The 27,248-nt window shown below is 39.8% G+C and overlaps 1 protein-coding gene and 1 long non-coding RNA gene across 2 annotated transcripts in view; both read left to right on the forward strand.

Annotated features, from left to right (window-relative positions):
- The window catches only part of babam2 (BRISC and BRCA1 A complex member 2), an 80,373-nt gene extending 69,709 nt beyond the window's left edge, over positions 1-10,664 (forward strand). Inside the window, exons 9-12 of the mRNA XM_042437220.1 lie at positions 7,677-7,747; positions 7,878-7,960; positions 8,089-8,242; positions 9,653-10,664. Coding sequence (XP_042293154.1) covers positions 7,677-7,747; positions 7,878-7,960; positions 8,089-8,242; positions 9,653-9,716 — 372 coding nt within the window. The 3' untranslated portion in view covers positions 9,717-10,664. The remainder of the gene's footprint in view (positions 1-7,676; positions 7,748-7,877; positions 7,961-8,088; positions 8,243-9,652) is intronic.
- Positions 10,665-14,409: 3,745 nt separating this feature from the next.
- Positions 14,410-18,878, forward strand: LOC121881220. The gene is made up of 4 exons (XR_006091721.1): positions 14,410-15,289; positions 15,392-15,426; positions 15,631-15,779; positions 18,734-18,878. It is a non-coding gene; the product is annotated as an uncharacterized LOC121881220 (long non-coding RNA).
- Positions 18,879-27,248: the final 8,370 nt, after the last annotated feature.

Genomic DNA, 27,248 nt, shown 5'->3' on the forward strand with positions numbered 1-27,248 from the left:
TTATTTGTTCAACCTGGATTTTTTTAACCCTAATGATGAATGTGCTATTAAAGTAGCTTCCAGAGAGAAGAGTGTACAAATGTTAAGTAAGCTAGCTAGATAGCAAGTTAGCTAATCAGCTGAAGCAGTTTAGATTGCGCTGCAGCAGTACCTACATAACTTATAGACTGTGATATTAGAAGGTGTTCAGTGACCCATAACCATTACTACCATCACCATCAAAACTGCCTTTTACACCCCTGATGTTGAGAGCATTGGCATCCTCATGTTTATGGCTAATTGCTGAGATTGTGTGTGAACTGAGCCAACATCATCCTAAGACAGTAATTTTTGTACCTCTTTCTCAGACTTCAAACATTACTTGCCATTTGTTGTGGCCCTCAGACTGTTGAGCATAAAGGCACTGAAAGAAAAATGGACACTCTAGCAGGAGTGACTAGCGTTTAACAATGTGTTTTGGAGTTATTCAATAGCAAACACAGTTCAGGCTCATTGCTGTAGAGAAAGAGTAAGCAGAGATAGCAAATGAAAGGAAGACAGAGCAAAGACACAAAGGCTTCTGTATATATCTAACATTGTTTGTGAGATTGAGGCCAAAGAATGGTACAGAAAAATCAGACATCTTTCAATCATCCGAGACAAAAAGATCCTTGTAATCTTTACGAGGACAGGCTGTGCAGTCATTTTGTTCTTTTAACACCATCATTAATTTCCTCCCACTTATTCCAGATGCTGTGATTGTATCGACACAGCCAATACTGTCACATACCTCATCTGTGACTGTGACTATGATTGTGCTGTCTAATGGCATGGCTTAAAAAAATGACTAATGAAAATCAGCTTCAAAAGCTGATGGGTCCTGAGGGTTTTTCAGTCCTCACCTCTGCGTGTCAACTCACATGAAGAGAAGTAATTAGTTGCTTTTAATGTCAGTTATTGATCCTCGCTGGTTTCCTGTATATGACGTGATAATAACAGTCTGTTAAGAAATTGGTCTATGAGAGAAATGCTGAGAGTAATTAATAATCAAAGCAGTATGTGTCAAGTCTCTGCTTCAACTACTCGTACTTTTTTTTTTTTCCTCTTTATTGTGTGTGATCTAGGTCATTGCTTTCCTCTTACGACAGCACCAGTGTTTTTTACAAAGAACCCATTTACACCTGCTATTAAATTGCAGTCTGTATCTAGATATGTTCTCAAGGTAACGATCCATCCAGTCACAACATTTAGATTTATAGCTTTTATATATGTGTTCTCGTTGCTGGCATCCTCGTTGCATTTTTCACACATACTATGCAAAGTAGACAGTAGGAGGAAAAGCACTGTCAACAAAAACAATCGTGATCGTCTGGTCGCATTTCTGTATAACCACAGTCTGTTTATATTTGAGGAAGAAAATGTTTTTCTCTCACAGGCAACAGAGTAGATAAGAGTAGATTTCTTTCTGCCACTGTGATTGCTTGGTAAATGAGCCACAATTACTGTGGCGGCATCTCACTCGTTAACACACGATAACATTGAAATGTAAAAAGGATTTTACTTTTTCACCACTTTTGCCAAAAAATATGTCCAAAAGAGCCTTTGGAATCTGCTATTGTGAAATCAAAGGTTGCATCGCTGGCTTTTTGTCATTCAGACACCTGTTGCACAAGAGGAATACAGTATCATTGCTGGTAAACAGTGGTGAGTTGGAAAGTTTAATGATTCATCACTGATGGATTATTTATAACCTATTTTCCATTGAAGACTTAATTAATGTCCATCGTTAGCCCCAAGGATGCTTGCCCCTTCTCTTCCAGTTAAATTTTCTCATCAATTTCATCCTTTATTAGGTAGTGAATTTGGATGCCTAGTTTATTATGTCCAACAGTGCACAAGCATTTAATGATATTAAGATACGCTGTAAAGCAACTTAATAAGACCCATTGGATCCTCGGTTAATTCCTATATGCTCACTTGCCGTATCTTTTTATTGGATATTCATTTTTGAAGCTGGCATGAATGAAAGTTAAAGTAAATATAAAGAAAGAGACAGCTGGTCTTATTATTTCTGTGTTTGTACAAGGCTTTTTTATCCTTTTGGACTGTGAGGGGAGTAATGATTTATTGACTTATCTGACATGAGAAGAATCCCCCTAACAACGTAAAATTGGTGCATTCACGGTGTTTAGGGTTAGTTTACAAAATTGATTTTCTTTGAGCATAGGAGATACTTACATTAGAAATGTATTACAGTGATCTTAATCATGCAAACAATAATTTCTCTCTGTGCATCTTGCGCTGCTGTGGTGTTTATCTTAATCTGATTATTTCAATTCAGATTGTGTCACAGAAGTTTATCTTATACAGCACCAGTCAAAGGTCTGGACACACCTCTCCATTCACTTGAATGAGAAAGTGTGTCCAAACTTTTGACTGGTGCTGTATGTAAAAGTGATTCTGCGCTTATTCAGACATGAAACCGACACATTAAATAGCTATCAGATTACCGTAGAGATGTACGTCTTAAAAAGACTTAAAACAATTACGCTTTTCAACTAAATTTAGTCGACAAACATTACCAAAACAACACAACTCCAACAATAAATTAAAAGAAACTTCCACAAGCTTCTAAAGCTCCCTTTAATTGATTTCACTTTAATTCATCTCCATTAAATCCTGACATTTGCATTCTGAGCTGCATGCTAACAACAGACTGACCGGCCGCTGATCTCTTGCTAGCTTGGATGGGAACTCTCTGCATATGTTCTGTAGCTGAAATTCCACTTTTACCATTCAGATTTTTTGTAAATGACCTACAGTATTTCATTAAATTACAATGCAAAAGGTCATGGATGTCAGGTTTGTTCATTTATAATCATAAGAAATTCTGGCTTGGTTTAAAGAGTAACTACACCCTGTCTAATAATCCTGCTCGCACTGGTACCATGCTACATCAAAGCTGGGTGTGGTCACAACTACAGCAGACCAGAATTATATCTTTCAATCCTATGGAGGCCAGTGCAGCTAAAGTATGTTTTAATTCCTTCCAAAATCTAGTGTGGATTTAATTACCACACTGAACTTTCACAACTTTTCCCAATGCCTGCATCATAATCAGGTCTAAACTAGTGTTTTCAGACTGTATAACAAGGCGTTTACATACTATAAGCCATGATCAAAAACATCCCTGCTTTCACTGTCAGTGAAAATGCATGCTTTCATAGGAGCCAACAACAGTAGACAACAGATTGTTTCTGCCACTGTGATTGTTATACAGTCGCTCTTTCTCTGTAAATAAATAAAAGAGCGATGACGGGTGAGAGCGGATTGTGCAAGAGTTGAGGCTGAGAAAAGAAAATGAGATTTTTCTCACAAATATGAAGATACTAAACAAATCACAATTTCATGTGACTTTTCCACTGTGGCTGAGATCCAATTAGAAGTATACTGTGTGCACTTGTGCCTTTCATCAACATGTAGTGACATGGCATAATGAAGACTGCATTTTAATTATTCATAAATGGCATCAAGCAGACAGCGATGTCAGAGAATATATTCAGGGTTCCTACTTTCTCTCTGATTATTCTTTTTTTCCAGTGCAAATTTTTACTTTTAGTATTGGGATTTTGACACATACTATGTGTATATCTTTTCATATCATGACCAAAAGGCATTGATTTTTCAAATGAATTTGTAGTCAGATATCAGATCAGTCATTTTCTTATGATATGAAAACTGGGGGTGGTGTGAATGTGTATGTGACAGAGAGCGAGAAGAGATTTCTTAATCACACAGCAGGAAGCACTTCCGGCGTTATTGCATCACACTCCCCACAGACACATGCACAAACACAATAAATGGATGCGAGGGCGAGGGAGTGATGGGTGCGGGCAAGTTTGAATACCTGCAGAGCAAGATCACCTGTCTTGCATCACTCAGAGCTCCAGGCAGCCAATAGAATGACTCGGCTGACTTGGCAGAGTGACGGTGGGGGTGGGAAATCCTTTCTCAGTATGGGTGTGAAAGTTCAGTGAGCCACAGTTCCCTTGAAACAGACGCACACGCGGACACACATGCAGTGTAACTAAACAAACAGCTTATAGTGTATGTGGCCTTGCAGCTTTTGAGAAAGCTAAATTGCTGCCTCCACTGTCCCATGTAAACATAATTGAACAGGAGGCTGAGTCACAATGCGTGTCTGTGTTTAAGAGCTCTTGCAGAGATGAGACCCGTCACACACGACTGTGTGTATCAGAGATTACTACTTTCCTCTACAAAACGCCGTCTTTCATACATGGTCGATGAGTAATCACAGCCATGCAGTAGCGGTGGGTAAGGAAATACTGTCTCCGGCTTTACTCATGATATATCCTGTCCTCAACTGAACCTCACACTTTTACTACATGTGTTTTGTAGATGATACACAGACACAACTCTTGGAAGTAGGTTAATTGAACATTCAGGAGAAACCCATAAACATTTTATTATGCATTGTCCATACAGTAGCAAAAGTATTGCAATACTTCTCTTGCACTGCAGAGCAGAGCGACTTGTTTAACAGCAGATATTTAAATCTAGAACTGCTCTCCTTTCCAAACTTTGCAAGTTTATGACTGCTGGACAGTATTTTAGATTTTTTTCTTCTAGTTTAGAGATATATTTGCCTCAACTTTAATAAATAAAGTGGATTGTCTTGTAATATTTCACAGGGTTTCCCCCAGCATGTTGGCACAAGTCTAACTTAAATTAGTTCATCATAAATGAACCTATAGTTGGTGTTAATCAGTCCACAAACTTACTTAAACCTGCTGTTCGACCAGCAGCAGCGTTGGCACGTTTCTACTTTCTACGTGCTGAGTTTCCTCTTCACACTTTGCCACCTGATTGTGTCTGATAGCTGTTTCCTCTGCTCTTCAAAGATAATCTTTTATTGGCCGACATTGCAACATGCTGCGACATGAGTGAATTTTAAGCCATGGCACACCTTCATAGTGATTTTTACCTTTTATTTCTTCCATTTTGATATGTTGCTATTGTAAAGTTGCCTTTTTATGTGGTAAAACGGTATTTAAAATGTACAGTGCTTTACAGAAAATTGGAAATAAATCTTCACCCCATTTGGCCTTTACATAAGGAGTGCCTGGATGCCACGGCAACCACTTTTGGAACCACCATATGTGCTGAATGTCTGAAACAGTCTCCTCACTCATTAAATATGTGACTTTTGCTGTAAGACATAGCACCTCAAAAGTCACTTTCATAGTTCTGAAAACTGTCTTCATTTGGCATGACGTTAGCAGAGACGGTTTTTGTTTCGTTCATGTAGGCCTGCCTGCAGAAAACCTTCCCTCCACTAATTCTGATTCTGAATTCAATGCAAGGCAAATTCATGGATAACTAATACATCCCCTCAGGTGTGGTGAAATGCATTTCACCCTGATGCAAACTGCTCATGTCCCCAGTGTGAATATCTAATTTTAGGAATTCTGCTACAGATTTTTCTTCATTTTATTCAATAATCTTGAGCGTGGCCCCATGCAACGATACATCAGTATCCTGCTGAGGATTGGTCTCGCTACAGTAGGTGAATGGAGCCGGTCACCTTCATGCCTGGCTGGCTGACTGCAGGCCTTCTCACCTGCCCAGGACGCTCAACAGTCGAATGAGCCCAGAGCTTCTCCTCTTTGAGCTTAAAGATAATCGCTAATCACACCCGTCAACACGCAACAAAGACACTCTGGTCATGTGCTCACAAGAGTAGAAGCTGTGCTTCATTTTAATATATCAACACAAGTCTTAAGTTCCAACTAATTCAGTTATCAGTGGTTTTGATATGTAGGAAAAACAGGTGGATCACCCTGGGTTTAATTCCACTGACTGACTGGGTCCTTTCTGTGTGTTGTTTGATCAATGATTAGCAGCAATTTCTTGAAGGTTTCACACTCTTTGTTGTCTGTTCAAGGTTGTAAGACAGTCTACCTTAAAACAAGCTCAACAATGTGCTCCTTCCTGACATGATGCACACGGTTTCATGTTGCTCATGAGATGACTGAAACGGTTAAACCACATTTTAGGTGAGAAAAACTGAACACATAGGCTCTGTATCAAAACCAAAATGGAGAAATTGTATTAAAATTAACACAGTACCTGCAGCAGACTCTTTTCTAGTAACATTTGACAGATTCTATGGTAGAGCTTTTAACACCAGCTTATTTGGCTGTCAAGTGGTAAGCTAAAGACTTTGTACTCGTGTGACATTTAAATTCGCCTGTACAAAGATTGAATGTAATACGACTTTTGTACTCTGAGCCGTCTGGTTTTAAACCGAAAGCAACCATTACAACGTTCACCTCTGTTAATCTTTCTCCCGGCCACGGCATTGTTTACATTCTGGGTAGGTTCGCTCTGAAAGCACCGCCAGCTTTTTCTCTCAGGCTGCACACAGAGTGGGAGTAAGCACTGCCTAAGAGGCCTAATCCAGGGCAAGAAAGACCCTTAAACCATGCGGACGGGACAGGTGCTGAGGGGGATGAAAAGGAAGTGAAGTTGATGTGATGGAAAATAATAAACACAATATTCTTATTCATTAAAGGGGATGTGTGTAAATGTTATTTGCTGCAAGGAGCCTCCTGGCGGGCCAGCGGTCTAAGACCCATAACCATGGTTTAACAGTCTTTATCACCTCTCACCCCCTCTCTCACCATGTTTTCTGTCACTCTCTACTGTCACCAAGCAAAATGCCATTAAGATAAACTTGAAAATAAAATATAAGGGGACCAAGAATGCACTGCTGTTCAGAACCAGTATCTTACTCACCCACTGAGGTAGAGCATTGGCAACTTAGTGACTGTGCATGTGTAATGTCCCATCCCAACATCCCTTTTGCAATCAAATTTCATTAAAAAAAGCAACAAATCCAGTAATTCTCTTGGCAAGCGTCAGCTAGTTTCTCTTGAAGGGAGTAACCCATATGGACATCACATCATTAAACCAATTTCTGTCCTTTAGTAATGCACCAAAATGCCATTTTTTCCCTCCCAAAACCTATTCAGTTACTTAAAATATATCTGTTTGTAATGATCAAAAAATCCCCTAATTTCTTTTTCACTTTGAAATCTGAGTGGAAGTGATTCAGATCATTCTTCTATCATATAGTAAAGTAACATGAGGCCATACTGTAACTACATATACACTATCATTCTGTCATTCTTTCTTGTTCATACACCAGTATTACATAAGAGGGACACTTTTAATGAACAACGCACACAATTTCTAGACCTTTATTCTATAACATAACTGGAAAATGAAGTGTTTTGTGCTGTTACGATTTTATAATGAAAAGAAAGTCATACAAGAAAAAGTATGAGCTCAGTGTATATCTACTTTACTGCAGGTTACACTGTTCATGTACAGTTTCAGAAAAGGAAACTGGGAACACATATTGGTCTCTCTATTACATCTTTATGTTAATCTAAAAGGCACAAATATCAAAAAAAATAGACCTTTATTAGTTGTTTTTTCCCCAATGCCTTCTCCTCATTAGTCACTCTTCAGATTTTTGTCATAGTTTCATGACAAATGATTTTGACAGATAAAGTATTAGCACTCTCATAGAGCCACTGCCAGTGTTCAAACACTGTTTTGCTTTTTCCCTTTTTCACTGTCTGTTAATCCCTCTGCTTTGCTCTGTGTAGGTGCAGTATGTCATCCAAGGCTATCACAAGAGGAGGGAGTACATCGCTGCATTCCTCAGCCACTTTGGAACGTGAGTTACTGGAGAGGACCACATCCTGTCTTCACCAATGTGTCTGCCCTCTTTACAAGAAAGTACTGCAGAATAAGACTTAGCGAGGCCTTGCAGACACATGAATATAATATCAATGTGTGTATTGCAGGGGAGTGGTGGAGTACGACGCCGAGGGATTCACAAAACTCACACTTCTACTCATGTGGAAAGACTTTTGCTTCCTAGTGCACGGTAGGAAAGTCAAATACTCTCCATAGCGGGGTCAGATTTTGATCTGCCTGCATCACATCCGATGCGGTTACCTTACGATCCTCATTCCTCTCTACATGTCTCTCGTTGTGTCCCTCTGCTCCTCGTAGTGGATCTCCCGCTGTACTTCCCCAGGGACCAACCCACCCTCACCTTCCAGTCTGTTTATCACTTCACCAACAGCGGTCAGCTCTATTCTCAGGTGCAGAAATCGTATCCTTACAGCCCACGCTGGGACGGCAATGAGATGGCCAAGAGGGCAAAGTAAGTAGAACCTGACATGCATTTTTTGGAAATTATACCATATGTTCTGTCTAGACTTAAAACCCATTTAGAACATTTAGTACATAAACTTGTCAGATATATGAGAATAAATATGTATTATATGCATTATACATGATAGAATAGGCCTGTGTTATGTGGAACGTGCAGCACACTGGTTGTTTGTTGATCTTCACAGATTTTATTCCACCCTCAATACACATAAACTGGCATGACCTCATTAGAGTAAATCTGTAGGCGTGGTCTGTCTTGATCAGTGTTTGCACTTTGAATGGCAAAGGTTAATTACTGCAGTAAATATTTGAAAGATCTAAACGACTATAGAAACAAAAAGCATAATGTGTTTCATTCATAAGTTATCTGATTGTCTACTTGTTTTTTTACTCATTTACTTATCTGTATCAGTCTTCCTCACCAAAATATCTGTAAATCTGCTTAAAAATCTTATCTGTAAGCTCTTAGATTTGAAAGTTTTGACTCAGCAAAGGTGGTTTGAAACAAAATTCTGGTAATTTTAAAAATAGGTTTTATTCTCATAATTGTGGCGCCTCTGACTATGAGTCATTTGCACTCAAGAGATTCAGAGAGTGCTACCTCGGCAAAACAATGTATATCAATGCAAGCAGCGCTAACATCCTAATGCTTTCCAAATAAACTTCAATTATACATAAATCATTTCAAATGCTTGTTTAATGAGTCTGTACAACCAGCCAGCTAACCAAACTAGCAAACTAACCATTCATCTGCAGTAATAAACACATAATTCTATTTCAACAGAGGTAAAGAGATTCCGTATTTATTAAAAACAAATCAAATGTAATGTCTTTAGTGAACTTTAGAAGTGCTAGTAGCTGGATTTTGCTACCTTTGGACACAGCCACGCTAGCTGTTTCCCCCTGTTTCCAGTCTTCGTGCTAAGCTAAGCTAACAAGCTGCTGCCTCCATTTGCATATTAAACAGACAGATGTGAGAGTGGTATCGATTTTCTCATTTAATTTTGGCAAGAAAGAAAAAGATAAATATAAATCTATGTGCTTGAAGTCTAACTTGACACAATCACACATACACACACAAACCTCATCGCACCTTGTGGACTCCTGTTTTTTGGGGGGTGGTTTTACCCTCTTTGATTTTTGTGCTTGTAGTGAAGTTATGTCTCTGGTTTTCCCTCAAGAGCGCTTACACATGGACATCTGTAGTTGTAACAACTAAACAGAAACTGCCTTTCATCTGTACTTTGTTACATGCTGGGGCTGGGACTGACCCAGTGAAATTGTCAGATGCTTTGAAGCAGTTCAGTCCCAATTATTGTCACATTTTGATGTTTTATTTGCTGTACTCTCTCATTTCCCCTTCTCTCTCTCTCCCTCTCTCTCTCTCTCTGTCACTTAGGGCGTACTTCAAGAGCTTCATCCCTCAGTTCCAAGAGGGAGCCTTCGCCAATGGGAAACTCTAGTACCCTCTAGCTTAAATACATGCCTGGAGAGTTGCCTGTGGGAGTATGTATGCGAGCGTATGTGTGTGTGTGTGTGTTTGCTCATGCTATTGTGTACCTGTTTATGAGTATGCAGACTTACATATGTGAAATGTACTGCACGGTACCAGTACAGTGAGAATGACCGTGTGCTTGCTGCACACAGACTCTGCGAATTCCACACTGTTTGACCTTGAGATGGTTGGCTCTTATTCAGTACCTTCACTTTTCATTATAGTTGTAGTGAGAAGACACTCTGCTGCAGAAGTTTAGAATAAATTGTCCAGGCACCGCAGCATGCTACAGCTAAAACCTTACAAAAGCTAAAACTCCCACAAAATCTCTGAAATGAGCTCAGAATTTGTGTTGTAGACATAAATAACTAATGTCACAATAAAGTTCCTCTACTTCTAAAGGATTATGTGAAAATAGCAGACACACAAACATTATAGAAATAGAAAATCTATTAAAATCTGACGGGAACTAGATGTGCGTACAATCTGTCTCTCTTACCTGACGATAACTAGTATTGTATTATTGTTCTGTGCCAATGACACCTGGATTCAAGCAGTCAAACCACAAAGGGTTGGGCTCACAACACTCCAATCAGAGATGGCGTGCTGTGAACAGTTATTTGTTGATATGCAAACAATATGTAAACCATTAACTACATGTAAATCTCAAAGAGCTGCGAGCACCTGTGTTGACTGTTTATCTTTGTCACACATATGATTGTCAAGTTTGGTTCCACTGTTCATGTTAAAATGATCTCCAGCTTGTCTTTTAGTGATCACAATACTATGTGTGTTCATTCTGACCATTAAAAGCCATGCGAAGTCTTTAACTGACATGTCGACAGTACTGTAAGTTACTGAGGAATGTGTTCTTTTGTCAACATTTCTATCCAGTAAAGAAGTGTGTTTCCCCTGACACTGTGTCGTGTTTTTCTCCTTTGTCTGCACTGTTGTTAGGCAGTTAAGTTAGGAAATAATCATAGGAAAAATGTAAGTGGTTTTATACCCTGGAAACATCCTTGTCAGTGGACACTTGTGGTTTGAGGTGAGATCACAAAAAGTGTGATTTCTGTTTGTCATGGGAAAAATAGTGTTGGTTATTTCAGGAGTGTTTTATTCCCTGTCATCCTTTGAAAAGTTTTAAGAATGTTTTGTTTGCATTTGATAAACAAGCAGTAGGAACAGCGAATGGTTGCCGCTGCATCTGCTTCCCGGCGCCACTGATGCCAATTTCAAACAGGCAGTTACAGGACACATCACATCTGCAGCTCCCGACTACCTCCAATCCTACTTACCACCTGTACCATACTGCAGCTGTTATTCATCATCTTTAATCTCATCATGCAGCAAAATAGAGGGAGTCATTTAAAATTGAGAAAATGGTTAGGAATATAATATGACTCATAGCCTTTAGTAAGTCATAAACATTGTTAGTTGACCCAGACTGGATAATAAAACTTTGAAGCTAATGTTCCAAGTTTCTCTTTACTGATATGTTTGTTCACTGCTGGTGAGGAGGTATCTAATTCAGGTAACTCAAATACCAGTAAAAATTAACTCCTGTATCATTTCCTTCTGTGCGGTAATCACTGCGGTCACTAAGAGAACCGCAAGGACAACTTAAAAATGTTGAATCATCATAAACTCCAATGGCTGTGGCAAATATCATGCATTTTCACAAGAGTGGCAGCCACACACTTGGATTGCAGCTTGCTGCTGTTGCTTTGAGCTACATGCTAAAATCAATATGCAAACAAGCTCACAATGACATTCTAACCATGCTGATGCATGCGGCTGTTGTTTACAATGTTCACTAACTTAGTTTAGCATGTGAGCATGCCAACATTTGATAATTATTTAGCACTAAACACAAAGAACATGAATGTCTGCACCAAATTTCATGGTCATCCAACACTTATCAAGATATTTTACTCAAAGACAAAAGATACAGAAATGTCGGGTGATAAAAAAAGACATCTAGTGATTAAAAGAATATTCTCTAGAAGACCAGAGGATCATTCAAGTCATCTGAGAACCCTCAACTTCCTTTATCTAGTTTTGTGGCAATCCATCCAGTAGATGTTAAGATAATTCAGTTTAAACAAAGTGCTGGACCTTCTCACTTACACTGCATCCCAAGAGTCATGTGACCAGTTTGGCAAACACAGAACAAGAAAATATTTTTCAAATAGAGCCAAAAATACTGCTGAGTGAATAATACATTTTAGGGGAAATTATTTTTCAATAATACACTATTTGTGTGCCTTCTCACTCCCATAATAAATCTTGAAATGACTTCTCTCCAAATGTGTACTTTCATGTGTACACCTTAATGCCTTTATAAACCACAAAGATGCTGAGAATTAGTAAAGGAGTGTTCTTACAAGCCCCAACTGCACTTGTGTAATAAGGAGCCACAGCACAGAGGATGAGTGTGTGTATGTGTGTGTGTGTGTGTGTGTGTGTGTGTGTGTGTGTGTGTGTGTGTGTGTGTGTGTGTGTGTACGTGCATGCACATATTCCCATGCATGAATGTGCACATGCATGTGCTTGAGTGAGGCAGAGTGTGCGCTTCCTTGTTTTCATCATTAAATATGAGGGTCATGGTTAGGGGTCCTTCCTGGCCTTAGGCACAGCCCTTTGCTATATTTATTGTTGGTAATGCAGCAACTGTCAAGTCTAATTGAGAACTATAGGGTGAATGTATCTGGGGCATTTAATAGCATCAAGGCTCTTAATAAAATAATTAAAAAGCAAGATTCTTTTTGTCTTTTTTAATGCCCCGCTCCATGTTTCTTGCTCTAACCTTTCCCGACCTGCTTTCAAAACATCTCTGTTGTCAGCCAAAGGACGAGCTGCTCTCATTTTGGAGAGCTGGGGGGTGTTCCAGTTCAAAGGAGGGGTAGCTGGATGATGGGTAACATCTTTAACAAGCATGGGCAAAGAATAGTTTAACTTGACAGTCAACTGTAGACATCATGAGTTTGCACCCAAAAGGTACCAATTGATTTTCAATAGTGACAAATCTCAGCGTGGATTTAGCCCTGTGGGTGAAACTCAACTTGCCAGAACTGAATCAAGGATTTACATTAGCTGAAATAACAAGAGCGATTGAATCTTTAGCTTGAAAATCATTCCCTTGAATACAGACTATGACATTGCATTGAGAAAAGTACCCCAACTTTGACTGTGAATCTGAAAAAACACTTTCACTCCTGAAGTTAAACTCAGTCCTTGATGCTTACCCAAGTTGGCATAAGCCCTTTAAGTAACTTGTAAACAATTCCTTCCGAAGTGGCTATAACTGTGTCGCTCTTGCAATGCTTAAGTCACATTTAGTTTTCCTCCTCCCTCAAAAGTGTCTGTGCCCAAACATGGCTCACCTTTACACGCTTTTAAGCAACTTAACATGGATTTATCCTGTGTAATGATCCTGTGAAGGTGCTGCTCAAGGTACCTTTTGAAGATGTGTTTCTCAGCCCCCTGAATCACAGTGCAGAGGTCTGCCAACCCTCCAAGCTAATACTCCAAATCCACTAATCCAGCCGTCTTTAAGAGATCTCAACGGCAGTCGGATGGAATAATTAAAGGCTGGAATAATTAGCTTGGAATCTCTGGACGGGGGATGATTAAATTGATGAGAGTGGGGTTTTTTTGTGGTCCGTCAGAGTTCACGCTTTGCTGGACCGGGACTCGATTTGAGGAACGATTGAATATGATTCAGATCATTTTTCCCTTGGAGGTTGAATGTGCGATTTTGTGGTTGCTCTGCTTTGTTTTAAACATTTTCTTTACTCTGTTGCATGGCTTGAGGTGAGAATTTCATCTGCTTCCTAGCCTTTCTGGTGGCGGGACAGCTAACCTAACCGAAGCTAACGCTCCAGAGTAATGAGCATCCGATGGAGGGCATGGCCTTGCGGTTGCTAACAGAGGACCGTCTGCTGCAGAAGCAGGTGTCCTTAGCTCAAGGGAACCGGCAAACATGAATATTAGCATTAGATTAACATTAACTGCTCTGGTGACAACCCTATAAGCAGCTAGCTCGGAGGCAGTAAGGACCTGCCAGCCTGGAGAACTGACAAGTGTGTGAAACAGGATCACTTAAAGCTCAGCAACGAGCACCTTCCTGGGCAATAACCCGGAGTTAGCTCTTAGCATCACTCACCCCACTTCACCTTAGAAGTCGGGCTACTTGCCGGAAACTTTTGAGGAGTGTAAAAGTAAGTTGTCAAAGGCGGACAGAGTCACGGGAGTACGGCACAGATGCAGGGAGTGTATAAGGAAAGATGATAACAGAGAAGGAGGGAAAGTGTGGGAGAATGATTGAAAATCCTGAGTCATCACCTTGTGCCCTGAGATGGTAAACAGCTGGGGCAGTAGCAAGGAGGTAATCAGAAGGAAACAAGGAGCATCCAAAAGGCCTGAATATGTCAGAGAGCGGTAAAGGCAGACAGCCGCCTTATCCGAGATTGTTTACTTGTCTCTCTTGTCACCGCGTCCAAATCGCCCAATCTGTCAGCCTCGCCTGATTCTTTTTTTATTATTTTGTGTACTGCAGCCTTTTGACTTATATTTCCCCGGAAAAGACTAAAGATAAACAGTTAGCCAAGTGAAGAGGAAGGAGGGGGGGGGGGGGGGGGGGGGGGGTGAAATCACAAACTCTAGTGACTGTGGGGTACTTTGTGTTTTGTCTACAAGTACAAATTCAGACTGACATATGGGGAGTTTTCTTTTTCTTCCCCCTCGTCCTTAGCGTGTTTGGAGGGAAGGGGGTTGAAGAGGAGTGTGTGTGTGTGTGTGTGTGTGTGTGTGTGAGAGAGAGAGAGAGAGAGAGAGAGAGGAGGGGTGGATTTCAGAGGCTATGCAGCATTTGCGATGCAGCGTAGGGTTGTTGATGCGAGCCATGTTGAGGATGATGGAGCTGAGAGGCTTAACTAATTTTGGAAAGAGAGAGCAGGAGGAGGAGAGCGGAGGGGGGATTTGGGGCCTTTTGTTACAGCCTGTTTGATCTGGGAATTTGAAAAAAAAAAAATGGCCCAGAGATGTCGTGAAAATGAGAGAATTACTGCTTGGGTCCCTCACTCTTCTTTTTTATCAAACTGAAGTAGCACAGGAATTCTAATGCACTCTAAAGTCAAAGCAGCAGATATTTTTCTCCCCCCCTCTTGCTTACAGATAATAACTGGATCTAGCTAAACCCTGATTGTTAATTGCTAATTACTCCTCGTACATGAGAAGCCAGGAGAGCGTAGCTAAGCTGATCAAATGAATCTTCGCTCTGGAGCTTGTAGGTTTTCCCGTTTTGTCTCGTCTTGGTGTTGTAGAGGCGTACTGGATGGGCTTGTTTTCGATGGCTTTTGACAAGATAAAGACAGATTTTTGTCAAAGAGGGGAACGAGCGAAGAGGGGGGGGGGGCTCCCTCCACATTTTCCCTTGGGTGTGATCATAGACACTTGATTTAAACCTTTCATGGGTTAACCAAAGCACATCCCGCAGGTGTTTTTTCTCTGGAATACAGCTTCTCAGTTCCCCTGCATTAAGTAAGCAGTTTGGCCTTGATTCAATATGCTTGATTGTCGTAGAAGATGAGACTCAATTTGCTCAAAAATAGTCAAACTGGCACCCTGTGTTTTCTTTGGCAGGAAGAGGATTCAAGGCTTTAATGGAGGTTTTAAAGGTAATGTTTGGCAACAATCGCTCATTTATAAAGCGTTATCTCAGAATCACTTTATGATCAGATAGTGAAATTCAGGAAAAAGCAGAATTAAGATCAGTCATGCTGGGTGGATTATTTCAGTGTGTGTACTGACTTTAATTTACTCCTCCTGTTGTGTGTGTTCTTTTACTCCTCGGCGGCCTTCATCTTGCCTCTCACCCCCAGATTCCTCCCTCTCCCTCATTTCCCTCCATCCCTGCCTCCCACCACCAGCTACCTGAGGAGCTGTCATTCTGGATTGCCGCGCTGTCGGTTCATCCTGTCAGGCTGAGGGACGCGTTCTGATCAGCCGTGGACACTGATAGACCTGTCAGGTGAGATGACAGCTGCAAGTGAAGACGCACACAGACAGGTACATGTAATGTGACAAGACTCCTTCATCCCTCCACCACCACCGCCACCCTCTCATGCTTACCTTCACTTCGCCCCCCCCCCCCCCCCCCCTTCCGAAAAATAAATATCCATGCGTTGGAAGTTGGAAGAGTGCACAAGGGATGAGCATGTTTCCTGACGAGTTGGAGGAAACTTTTCATTTGAGGCTGAGCGGATGTGATGCAGCCACGTGATGATGCTTGACTAGAGGATCAGTTTAGTATCATGTCAACTTGCAGTGTGAATGTTGTTTCTGCACACGGTCTGAAAGTTTTCTATCCATCTTATAAGCCAGGCCATTCATACACTACACATATTTTGATAAAGAAACATTAATTATCCTGCTGAACGTAATATACTTCTACAGTATTGAATATAGTGTCTGATTTGAATGGTTTTTCACATGATACGAGATCATCTGTTTTCAGATTAGTGTGAATGTCAAAAAGCAGCTACAATATGAGTATGAGCTACAGCACCGGGGAGGGAAGCATGTGAGCTACATCCAACTTGTGTTTGTTTGAATATTCTATTACAATCTGAGTTTCATATTGTTGCTAAATCTACAGTATTACCTGAGGTCGAGGCTGGATTACCAACCAGGCTAAGGGCAGGGTTATGCTTTTGAGTGTGTGTGTGTGTGTGTGTGTGTGTGTGTGTGTGTGTGTGAATGATGAGAAACTCTTCCTGATGAACAGGTTGGCACCTTGCATGGCAGCCTCTGCCATCAGTGTGTGAATGTGTGTGTGTGAATGGGTGAATGTTGGCATGTATTGTAAAGTGCTTTGAGTGGTTGGAAGACTAGAAAGGTGCTATATAAATGCAGCCCATTTACCATTTGTGTTGTCCAACAACCTCAGAGGCCAGAATTGTGTGTAGTTGTTCTAAACAGCTGCACTCAAAGGCAGAGGGAAAAGCTGGCTGAGAGCAGAGAGAAGTGATATTGTTTAAAAATGGGGATTTCAAGTTTTTTGTGTCTCTCCTGGAAGACATTCATAGTGCTGCTTTGGTTGTACACATGAAACGTTACAGAAATAGTTCTGTAAAGAATACAAAAAGAGAGCCCGGCTCCTTTCTCACCTCCACACAGCTGAGTTTAGTTGTGAAGTGAGTGTGAATGTCAGATTGTCGGTTTCAGACAGTTACAAATTCAAATTCTGACATCAGAAAATTGTAAGCAGATGTAAGCATGTAAACTATTTGACCGTCCGACATGCAGTTCTGATGGAGTATATTGGTACCTTCAAGTGAGAAACTGCCCTGGGACCACAGGGCCAGGGCCCCCAGATGTACCGCATGTCAGTTGGTTTTAGTCATTTAATTAACCGCAAATTTGTTTGGCAGTTTATGCCACTAAGCGGGTGTTAAGACCGGAAAAAGCCACACATTAAAAAAAAGGTTACATTGGTAGGGGCATGTTATACCAGCAAGACAATGAAATACAATCCAGAAGGTCCAGCTTGAATTTTTTGAGTTGATTTTGAAGGCTTCTCAGACACCAAAACACTGTACAGTGGTTTACAGTATTACCAGGAGGGATCTAAAACTCTTGAAAGTTATCACAGCGGCAATCATTTTATCCTTCGTCATGATTATCACGAGGTAAACTGAAATATGTGATTAGTAATCAATAAAGTAATTGACCAGTAATGTGTGCTTGCATGTATTTGGCTGGCCAGAGGGGCAACTTGTGGGATGACGTTGCATTGAGACAAGTTCAACTTTTTTGTGGGCGACACTTAATTTTTTAGCCAGAATTCTTTGTGTCGCCATTTGCATCAACACAGTGGTCCCATTCAATGAATGAGGGGACTACATTTTTTCGCACAGTGCTGTTGTCTGTCTAAGTTCGCCTTAGGCACAGTATCAACTAAGGCGGGCTCTTTATTATTAACTAATCTTGTGACTTTGTCTTGTAGAGGGATCCTGTCTCAAGATCTAGTTTTAAGACTTTTATTATTTTAGTTTCAATTGCACAAACTAACTAGCACACAAGTTTTATTCCAGTGAGGGGTGTACTGTTTCTGTTCTGGGCATTTAAGGAAGCTTCCATTTATAGTCTGGTGACAGTCTACATGTGGACATACACAATACATACGATGCACAGAGGGTGGAAGGTGGGGGTGCTTGCTCCAGGGCACGCTAACAAGTTATTTCAACCATGCTTGAGATATTTGTTAAGTCTGATGTGCTGCACTGTGGTGGAGCCAGAAAACAAGGCACAAAAAATGAAATAAAGCCAAATGTCCTAGTTTGAAATTTGACACACACAAATGTACTTGAAGTAAAAGATATTTTACTGTTACTATTTGCTCATCTTTTCTCGACACTGCTCTTACTTAATATCAGTTACAGTTGTAGGTTATTATCTCAATTAAATACAAACAATTATCCAAAAGCTACATATAAGCAACAATCTAAAATGAAGCATGTAGTGACAGTGCTGGGGTGGAAGTCTTGAGTTGTAATGTCACATAAGTGGCAAAATAAAAATGGCAATCAGTGTGTTTGCTCAACTCTCCATGCAGCAGCCACACTGCCTCAGTGTATCCACACATCACTGCTCACTGGCAGCTCTGCAACATCAGGTCTCACCTGCTTCACAACCTCAGCACAGCTGTAAACTGTTGACCTCTATCTGCTCCTTTGGCCCAGTGGGTCATGTCCTGGAGGACTATGGGTAAAAATACAAGAAGAGGAGCAAACACCGTGGTTGTTGCAGCAAATGAGATAAGAGCAAAGGGTGAGTGAGGGTGGGAGGAGGAGGGCGAAAGGGGTGGCGGGCTGATGGTGGTAGTGGGTGGGGGCGAGAGGGTGGGGGAGGGCTCGTGCCAAGTGACACAAACCCCCCTTGGCAGCCTAATTAAATTTTCCACTTTTCCACACTCACATTAAGCCTCCATCGAGTCGGAAGGAATGGACGCACCGGAGGAGTCGACCCCAGGAAGAAGATCAACCACCACCCCCGCCTTGTTCCTTCCCATTCCTTCCTGCAATTCCACATTCATTTTTAATCAATTATTGCTTTCCCATAAGACATTAGAGACTAAAAAACTTAATTTTCTGTAATGTGTGTCTTTGTTCCATTTTGTAAAACTGTTGTTTCATTGAGTAGATATTAAAGCTTAAAGTGTGGTATGGTTCAGTGTAAATTTTCTTGATCGACAGCTGTCTGGATGTATCACAGTCAGTTAGCGATGATTGCTGCTTACTTGTCCCGCTTCAACTCCACTCAGGCTCCACCCTGCAACCCAAATTTAGATTTTCTGGCCCAAACAACTGGAGAAGATGGCAGCAAGTTTTATACATCTCTTCAGAAACCTATGTCACAGGCCATGTGTTATTTCTGTCATCCTTGGCCGCCATGCAGTGTAGTTATAAGTAAACCAAAAAGACAAGTGAATTGTTTTAAAGATTCTGCTTAGTGTGTAAGGTAAGTTTGGGGGAAAAAATGAATGATGTTGTGTCCAAGAGGATAAGGAAGTCTATATTAGCCCTTTTACATTTATTTTTACAATCAGTTTTGATGATGGGAATCATATCACGCCCCCACCCAAAAAAGTTTCCAAATACTGGAAGACAACAAGTCAAGCTTCTTTCCAAAGATTAATATATTGAAATATCAGTCTACATGGAAAAAAACTTGTGGGCACCTCTTCTGCAATGTCTTGATAAGATGAATGAGGGTTGACTTTTGGCTTCTTCATATCTGCTTTGCTGTCAGTAGTGTTGTAGAGAAGAATGTTTTTTTTAACATTATAAAAAATATAGTGACCATCATCAAGCTTTTGAGAATAATTATGTGTCTGTTGATTTAACAAAAGCAGGCAAGCAATATCTGTAGGGCTTAAGCAGCAAGATTTTACGTGGATATCCCGTACGTGATAGAAATGAATAGAATCGATGTTAAAAATGGTTCAATTGTATTCCAACTTGCCATTTTTCTATTTGTCTACTTGCTGTGTCTTTATGTTTCATGGATGAGATTGTCATTTTGTAATTGACCATTCACTGCTATGTTGGTCAGCTTTCCATTCTTGCATGACACATGCACTTTACAGTGATAATGGCAGATTTATCACTTGAAATTCTTAGTATTTTTCAAACAGTGGGTTCTTGTTTCAGATAGGGATATACAAAAGCAGGCTTCTTATTTATAGCTGGCAGAAATTACAACTTGCCTGCAGATTTTATCAGCTGCAGCTAGCTAGCTAATGAAGCTAGGCTTAATTCCAAGAGCTGGTCTAAAACACTGTCTCCAGATGACTTTTTAATGTCTGAGCTGACTCGTATTAAACCGAGAGGTCTGTAAAAGGAGTCTCAAATATACACCTCATAGCTAAACATTGTGCTAAAAGACTGAGGCTAAAGCTGCATGAACGAATGTATGGCTGCATGTCCCAGGCAAAAAGTCAGCATCCTAACCATTTAATGATTCAGGAGACATAAAGAAATAAAGAAACAACATTCTTCTTGTACTGCAGTAAAGAGCTAGTTTGTCCTAGCGTTATAAGAATGATAAAGAAAAACCTAAGCTTAGACTTGTATTTCATTCTAACATACCATGCTAACGATATCTAAACCCTGATATTCAGGAGTGGCTTCCACACAGTGGATGTACTGTCTTTGACAGGGGTTTTTTAACATATTGTGCAACCCAGCAAAATAATGTAGTATAAAATGTTTCTTGGCCTTGTAAGTAAAAGGCAGTTGTGTTGTGTCTGTAGCAAGTAATCTAATTAGCTGGACATGCTAACACTTGCATTTTACATTAGAGCAGACAACACACTTTAATCCATCCATAGATATCTTCAGGTAGCTACCACATCTGGGCTGTGGTCTGGCATTTCAACCACTGCCACATTGAGGTTTGTGCTGCATTTGGATGTTCCAGAGAAAGAAATGCCAAAATCAAGGCACAAAGTGTTATTTTACAACATACTGTCACAAACATGTTGAATTTTATACACTGTTACCACTATAAGCAATGTTAATTGGCTATTAATCTTTGCAGTAGGACATTCTATTGTGAATTTATGACTGAAGTGAATTTGTAGCTTCCGTTTATTATAATAATTATTATTATTATTTATTTTTTTATTGTTATTTTTATTATTATTATTATTTATGATTCAATTTATTGACAGCAACCCTGGACGCAACCGTGCCAATGGAGCCAACTAGTATCTAGTTGGAACACTATCTGATGATCTCCCTCAAAGAATAAATGCTGCTTTCACAGTTACTAAATTTATTAGGGCTAAATGTATTAAACTTATTATTCATACAGAAACATGAGGCCCACAACTCACTTCTCATTTTCCTGCTGCTTTTGATTTTGTTTCTACAAAGCAATTGGTTGAGCAGAACATGTCACTGTCACACCGGAACTGATGACATAACATACGGTATGCATAATTTATGTAAATAGTGTGACAAATGTCAGTGTATGGAATATGAATATCATTAAAACTGAATCATGAAGTATGTTGATTTGCAATGACATTTTTAATAGTTATTACCATTTAAAAAAATTAACAAGTCTCTATCCTGTATTTTTTCAAAACTATCATAGTAGCCATATTACAACACAATATAAAAACAGGAAAACAGGAAATACTTATAAAATGTAGGCTCGACCTTAATTTATTATAGTAATATTAGACTGTTACTTTGCATTAAACACAAATATTTTGGTATGAAATCCATAATTTCTGATCAACAAAGTGTTACTTACATTTATGTATTACACATAAATGTCTAGTATTTTGAGACATCAAAAAACTGCTGGAAAAGTGATTGATTGATTGACAATTCAGTGAGTTATGATAGCTGTAAGAGTGGATAGACCTCTTCCCACAATATACTTGTATGCGTTTTATATATATATATATATATATATATATATATATATATATATATATATATATATATATATATATATATATATATATATGAGTGTGTGTGTGTGTGTGTGTATTAAATAGATATAACAAGTAGTACGATATCATATAGGTAGCAGTGTGGCCGATGTGAAAAATTTACAGTTACAACACTGATATCTTATCATCTGATTCCACAACAGATTTTCCACTGAGGACTCAGATAAATTGAGCTGAAACAATGTGGATTATTCTACAGTGAAGATAAACCTCAGAGTGGCATGCGAGGCACTGAACGAGATATTGGCACACATGCAGCTGAACACAAAGAAATTCTGTATGTTAACACTGAGAAATGCAAGATCGCATCTAAAGACAAGCCAACAGTGCTAATCTTCCCTTAAGCTTTAACAGGACATGCAGTGAAGTTTTCCAGTACAGCTCTGCTTGATTAACAGACTCAGCAGCAATATGGACAAAACTGTATCTTTACAGTAACAGTCACAATGATTCAACGAAGAGTTGCAGAAAAACATCTGGGCTTGTTGTTCTAAACACTTTTGCCACATCCTGGGAAAAATCTTTTGGTGCACATGAAGAGGTGTGTCTATGTTTCCACACTTCCAGAAGAAATGGGTTGTAAGTTGAACAGATCAAAAGCCTTGAAACTCAAACGTCATCAACCGAAAATCCAAGGTGAAACGATGTCACCCACATATTTCTGTTTGATAAGTGACTTCTGGGAAGTGGAGAGTACAGTAAACACAACAGAATTAAATACTTAGCACCAAAAGATGTTTCAGGATGGATGAAAAACTGCAACCTTACACATGACATCTTTAAGATTTAGCTTCCTTTCTAAACTTCAGATCGATCCGGTTCAAACCATAAGCTGTAGAACGGAGGGTGATGTTTTTTTTCAGCTGATGTCAAACAACAGGACAACTCAACCAAAACCCATTAACATTCCAAGCTGCACGGCCCTCAGCCTGCTCTCAGACCTGCATACTCATAAATTACACTGACAACCTTGTTGACGGAGTGAGATAAACTTCCCCATTGTGTGTGCACTGAGACGCCTCACTCAGAAACACTATTTGATTTGACTGTTTCGGGCCAACGACGAGGAAAACAACACGCTTCAAGACCAAAACAAAATCATACGCAAATATACAGCCCATTTTCGTCAAGCAGCCAAAAGTTTCCTTTCCTTGCTTTCTAGTATTGTTGGAGGTGGTGTGGGCTTTTGTTTTTATTTTCTTCCATTGAAAACAAGCATTGCAGAGACGTCCAGTAAAAGTGGAAGGAACGCCGGGGTCTTGTTTATTTGCCAGCCGCAGGCAGTTGTGTTGACCACTCGGTGGCTGCTCAGAAGTCCCCCGACCACTCACAGTCTTTCTTCTGTCAGACCCTGTTATTTGTTCACTTCTTCCACCACAAGCTCCAACATTTCCCCTTCTCACTCTGCTGTTTTTGCCCAAGCAGCGTTCCATTCTTCTTTGTCTCGAGGTACAGTGTGTCTGTGACGCACTTCCTTCCATTGTATCAGGAACTGATACCTTAATGTTTGTGAAGTTACACGCAGAGTATGTTCGGGTGTGCTGATTGGAAGGTAGTGTAAGCTCAGTACAGGTAATTGTGTGTTTCTCCGTGACTATTTGCCTGTGGTCACTTGATTAAGCAGAGCTGTGAAGTAAATTACAGCATAAAGCACCTTGCTTCACTGCAATCTCTTGTGACAGAATGCATTTTAGATTTGCCAGCCAGTGGACCTGCACAATGACATGAAAACAACTTATGGCTGAAGTTGAGTCACATGAGGTCACTTGGTTTATTTCCTTACTGCAGTGGCAAACAAGCAAAGAAACATTTTGTTGCTACATGATGTCATTTAGTAAGATGCTCCCACCCCTTAATCTTCACATCACAGCGATTCCAGAGCTGCTGCAGACAATTCTGATAATGATTTTTTTCCTTATAAAAGTCATAAAAGAAATCACATGGTTAAATGGCATCTGTTTACTGTAAACCGAGAATCACCTCCACATCCAGCACTACTCATGTGTAGGCAGGTTTCAGGTTGCAACACTTTAACCACATCTTAGCCCCGCAGGAAAGTAGACTTTTCTCCCAACTGTAACCTTTTCTTTTATCCATGCTGACTGATATTGAAATAAGTACAGCCTCTTATCATAATCAATATTCAGCAAGATAAAATATTCAGCATCAAACTTAATAAGAGAACCTAGACCTTCCCTCAGACTGGTTTTAGGAGCTTTATTTATTTGTGGAAAATCAATCAGTTGAGCTCCTTTACATCACTGCTTAAAGAAACAGTTTGACATTTTGGGAAATAGGCATATTTGCTTTCTTGGTGAGAGAATACTGTCATTTTTCTATCTGATAAATATAAGGCTACAGCCAGCAAATGGCTAGCTTAGCTTAACAGAAAGACGGGAAACAAGGTGAAACAACCCGGCTCTGTCCAAAAGTTTTTAAAAATCTGCCAAATGTACCTCTGAAATTCACTTGTTTACATGATATATCTCATTGTTTTAATCTGTATAAAAACCCAATGAGTAAAAATGTTGCAGTTTTATAAGCACAATAATTTCCTAAAGTTTCTGCTGGTCAACTTGATGATTATTACAAGACTCCAAGAGCCAGACTAGCACTTTGTGCTAAGCTAAGCTAACTGCCTGCTGGTGGTAGCTTTATATTTAATGGACAGATATAAAAGCGGTATCAATCTTCTCATCTCAAGCCCATTGTACCAAAATGGCAAACTAAACCTTTTGATCACTTAACAGTGGTATTAAAATGCATACATTATTTATTTTTAAACTACTGAAGTGCATGTCTCTCTTAAGGAGTACTTTGCACTTCCATAAAGTAAAATATTTTGATGTTTATTCCCTCGTATAGGTCGAACTCTAAAAATACTGGATCCTACAATTCCCATAATGCAGCTTGATAGTATGTTTTGTTAGACACCACCCATAAATTGCCTGTGTTTTTCAAACCTCTACCAGCCCTGTTTGTAATGAAGGGTTTCTGTTAGAAATGTCTAGTCTCCAATCCCATGTTGAGATGACCCTGATTTTCCCAGGCTGAGTAGCACTCCTCATGATGACAAGTACTCTAACCTTCATGTTTTCAACTAGTGGAGTGCACCTTTTAGATGCTAACAGGATACAGTATTTTGGGCCTGTTCTCAGTCCACTGCCATTTCCAATGTTCATTCATTCCACTTGAAACTGTCACTAATACTTAAATTGATCATTTTTGACATTCAGGCTTAAACCAAAGCAAATGAGGATGACATGACATAAATGTAAATGTTAATATAATAAATGTTATATAGAGTCCAGACAGACTGCATATAAACAAGAGAAAGATGTTGTCGATTTGTTTTGGTGCTTTTTGCATACCTGAATGTTATTGGTTTCATTGGAGGACATACAGCCAATGAATTTATATTCTTCTCTCCACAATCCCACACTCTGGAGGTCAAGAACGATCAAATTATCCCTCTGCGTTGTTGTGTTTGACTGCCTTACATGAGTCACCAAGGCAACCAGTAAATGAAATCACTGAAGGATGGTTACTTTAATTCACAGGAACTGTCTGCCAGTCTGGCATCCAGCCTCTTTTTAAAGCGATGTTCTTGCACAGTGGGCATCCTGATGAAACTGCTGATTAGATTTCTATTTAAAAAGTCCAACTTGCACAAGACACTGTGACGAGAGGACGCATGTTTGCCACTGCATTGTCAGAGCAAACACTTGGATAGGATTCAATAGATTTCATTTCTTTGAGAGCAATGTGGGGGAAAGAGAAAGGACAGTGCTGCTCACCTGCAGGTCTGCAGCTTCCTTTGATGCAGTGGATTTAGCAGTCATGTATTGCTGCTTATTTGCCACTTTGCATCAAAAAACAGCATACTGACTGTGTTAATGAGCCACTGACACTACAACAAATCCCACTGTCAGTCACACTGATTGTTCTTTAACCCACTCACTATTCTGCTAGTCAGCACTTTCCTGCATGTGTCCTGCTGGAAGCACCTGAGCTGTGAGATTAACCATGCTGATCATGTCGAGCTATTATCTAGGTTAAGGTATTACGTCCTGACAGGTGAGTGACGCTAAAGAGGGTAGAAAATAAAGGAAGGCAAGGGCAAAAAAAAGGGAAGTGTGTAACACCAAATATATTCATTTCTGTGAATTCTGAACTTGCTGCCTTGAGGAAAAGTTTCAGTTCAGATGAGACAGTTTCTTCTTTTCTGTTCCACTGAACTGTTTTCCTGCTAATTATTTAGCTAATCTAATTATTGCATACCACATGAACAATAATCTATTCATGGTCAAACTGCTGTCTCTTCACAGTTTGGTTTCGATGCTGCTTTTAATTTCTGTGGGAGATATAGAAATTACGAGTTGAGTGCCCATCAATGACCCAGCACTGTTCCACTGAGCAAGGTGGCTCTTTATGATACAATATGAGAGATTTAACAGTGGCAAACTGAAAACGAGTGCATTTTGATTAATATTGTTAGATGCCAAGCACACTGTGTGTATAAGTTTCTCCTTGTCTGTTGAACCTGAAATATTTATTGAAAGTGGTAGGTATGCTACCTGTGCTTTAGTTGAGTATATCCATTTTACTTTATATTTGTTGCTGCACTCTATTTATCTGACAGCTATAAGTTAGTTTGTAAAGTATGATTTTAAATGTAAAGCATGTGATCAGTTAATGAAATATGATAATGTGTAATAGATTAAAGCATCCAACAGTATATAAAGTAGTTAAAATTATTTCCACCTCAACCAGTTAAAATGCGGCTTACATGTTCATACAGCTATGAAAGTAATGCAGAGATATAATCTTGCACTCAGAAATAGGCCATTCTGCATTATTATTTTTTATACATTTTGTTGATACTTTTTAATAAAAATAAGCTTTTGAATGCCGGACTGTTACTTGTAATACACTGTGATATTGCTATTTTTACCCAAATATAAATCTGAGTACTTCTTCCAGCACATGTATGGCTGACTAGTCTTTTAGTTTAGCAGGTTATTGATGGGTCCTTGAAGGCTGCATTAGGGCTATCAGCCTTCTTGCGTCACGTGCACCTATAACACGTCGGCCACAGCCTCCTGCAGGTAAGCCTCTTGCTTATAGACGGCAGGCTGGATGAGATGTTCTATATGGAGCCGATTCTCTATGATGTATGATGGAGGGAAACCGACGTATCAATGGCGCAATAACTGCGTATCCTCCGGCCACAGTGCGCACATTGACCCACGAGCCTGTCTGTCACCTGGCCTGACCGTCTCCCCTGGTGATCGGCTGCCTCTGCATTTCAGTGCTTAAGCACTCACGTTTTTAATAAGTCCCTGAACGTGTCATTTATCATCCAAATCCAGGAAAACTAAGTGCAAATTGGAGCAATAACGTCTGACTGACAGGCATCACATAGCACTGTTTGTTGTCTATCCCAATTTTTGCTTGATATCTCATTAT

This window comes from Thunnus maccoyii, chromosome 16, assembly GCF_910596095.1.
Source record: "Thunnus maccoyii chromosome 16, fThuMac1.1, whole genome shotgun sequence".
NCBI lineage: Eukaryota > Metazoa > Chordata > Actinopteri > Scombriformes > Scombridae > Thunnus > Thunnus maccoyii.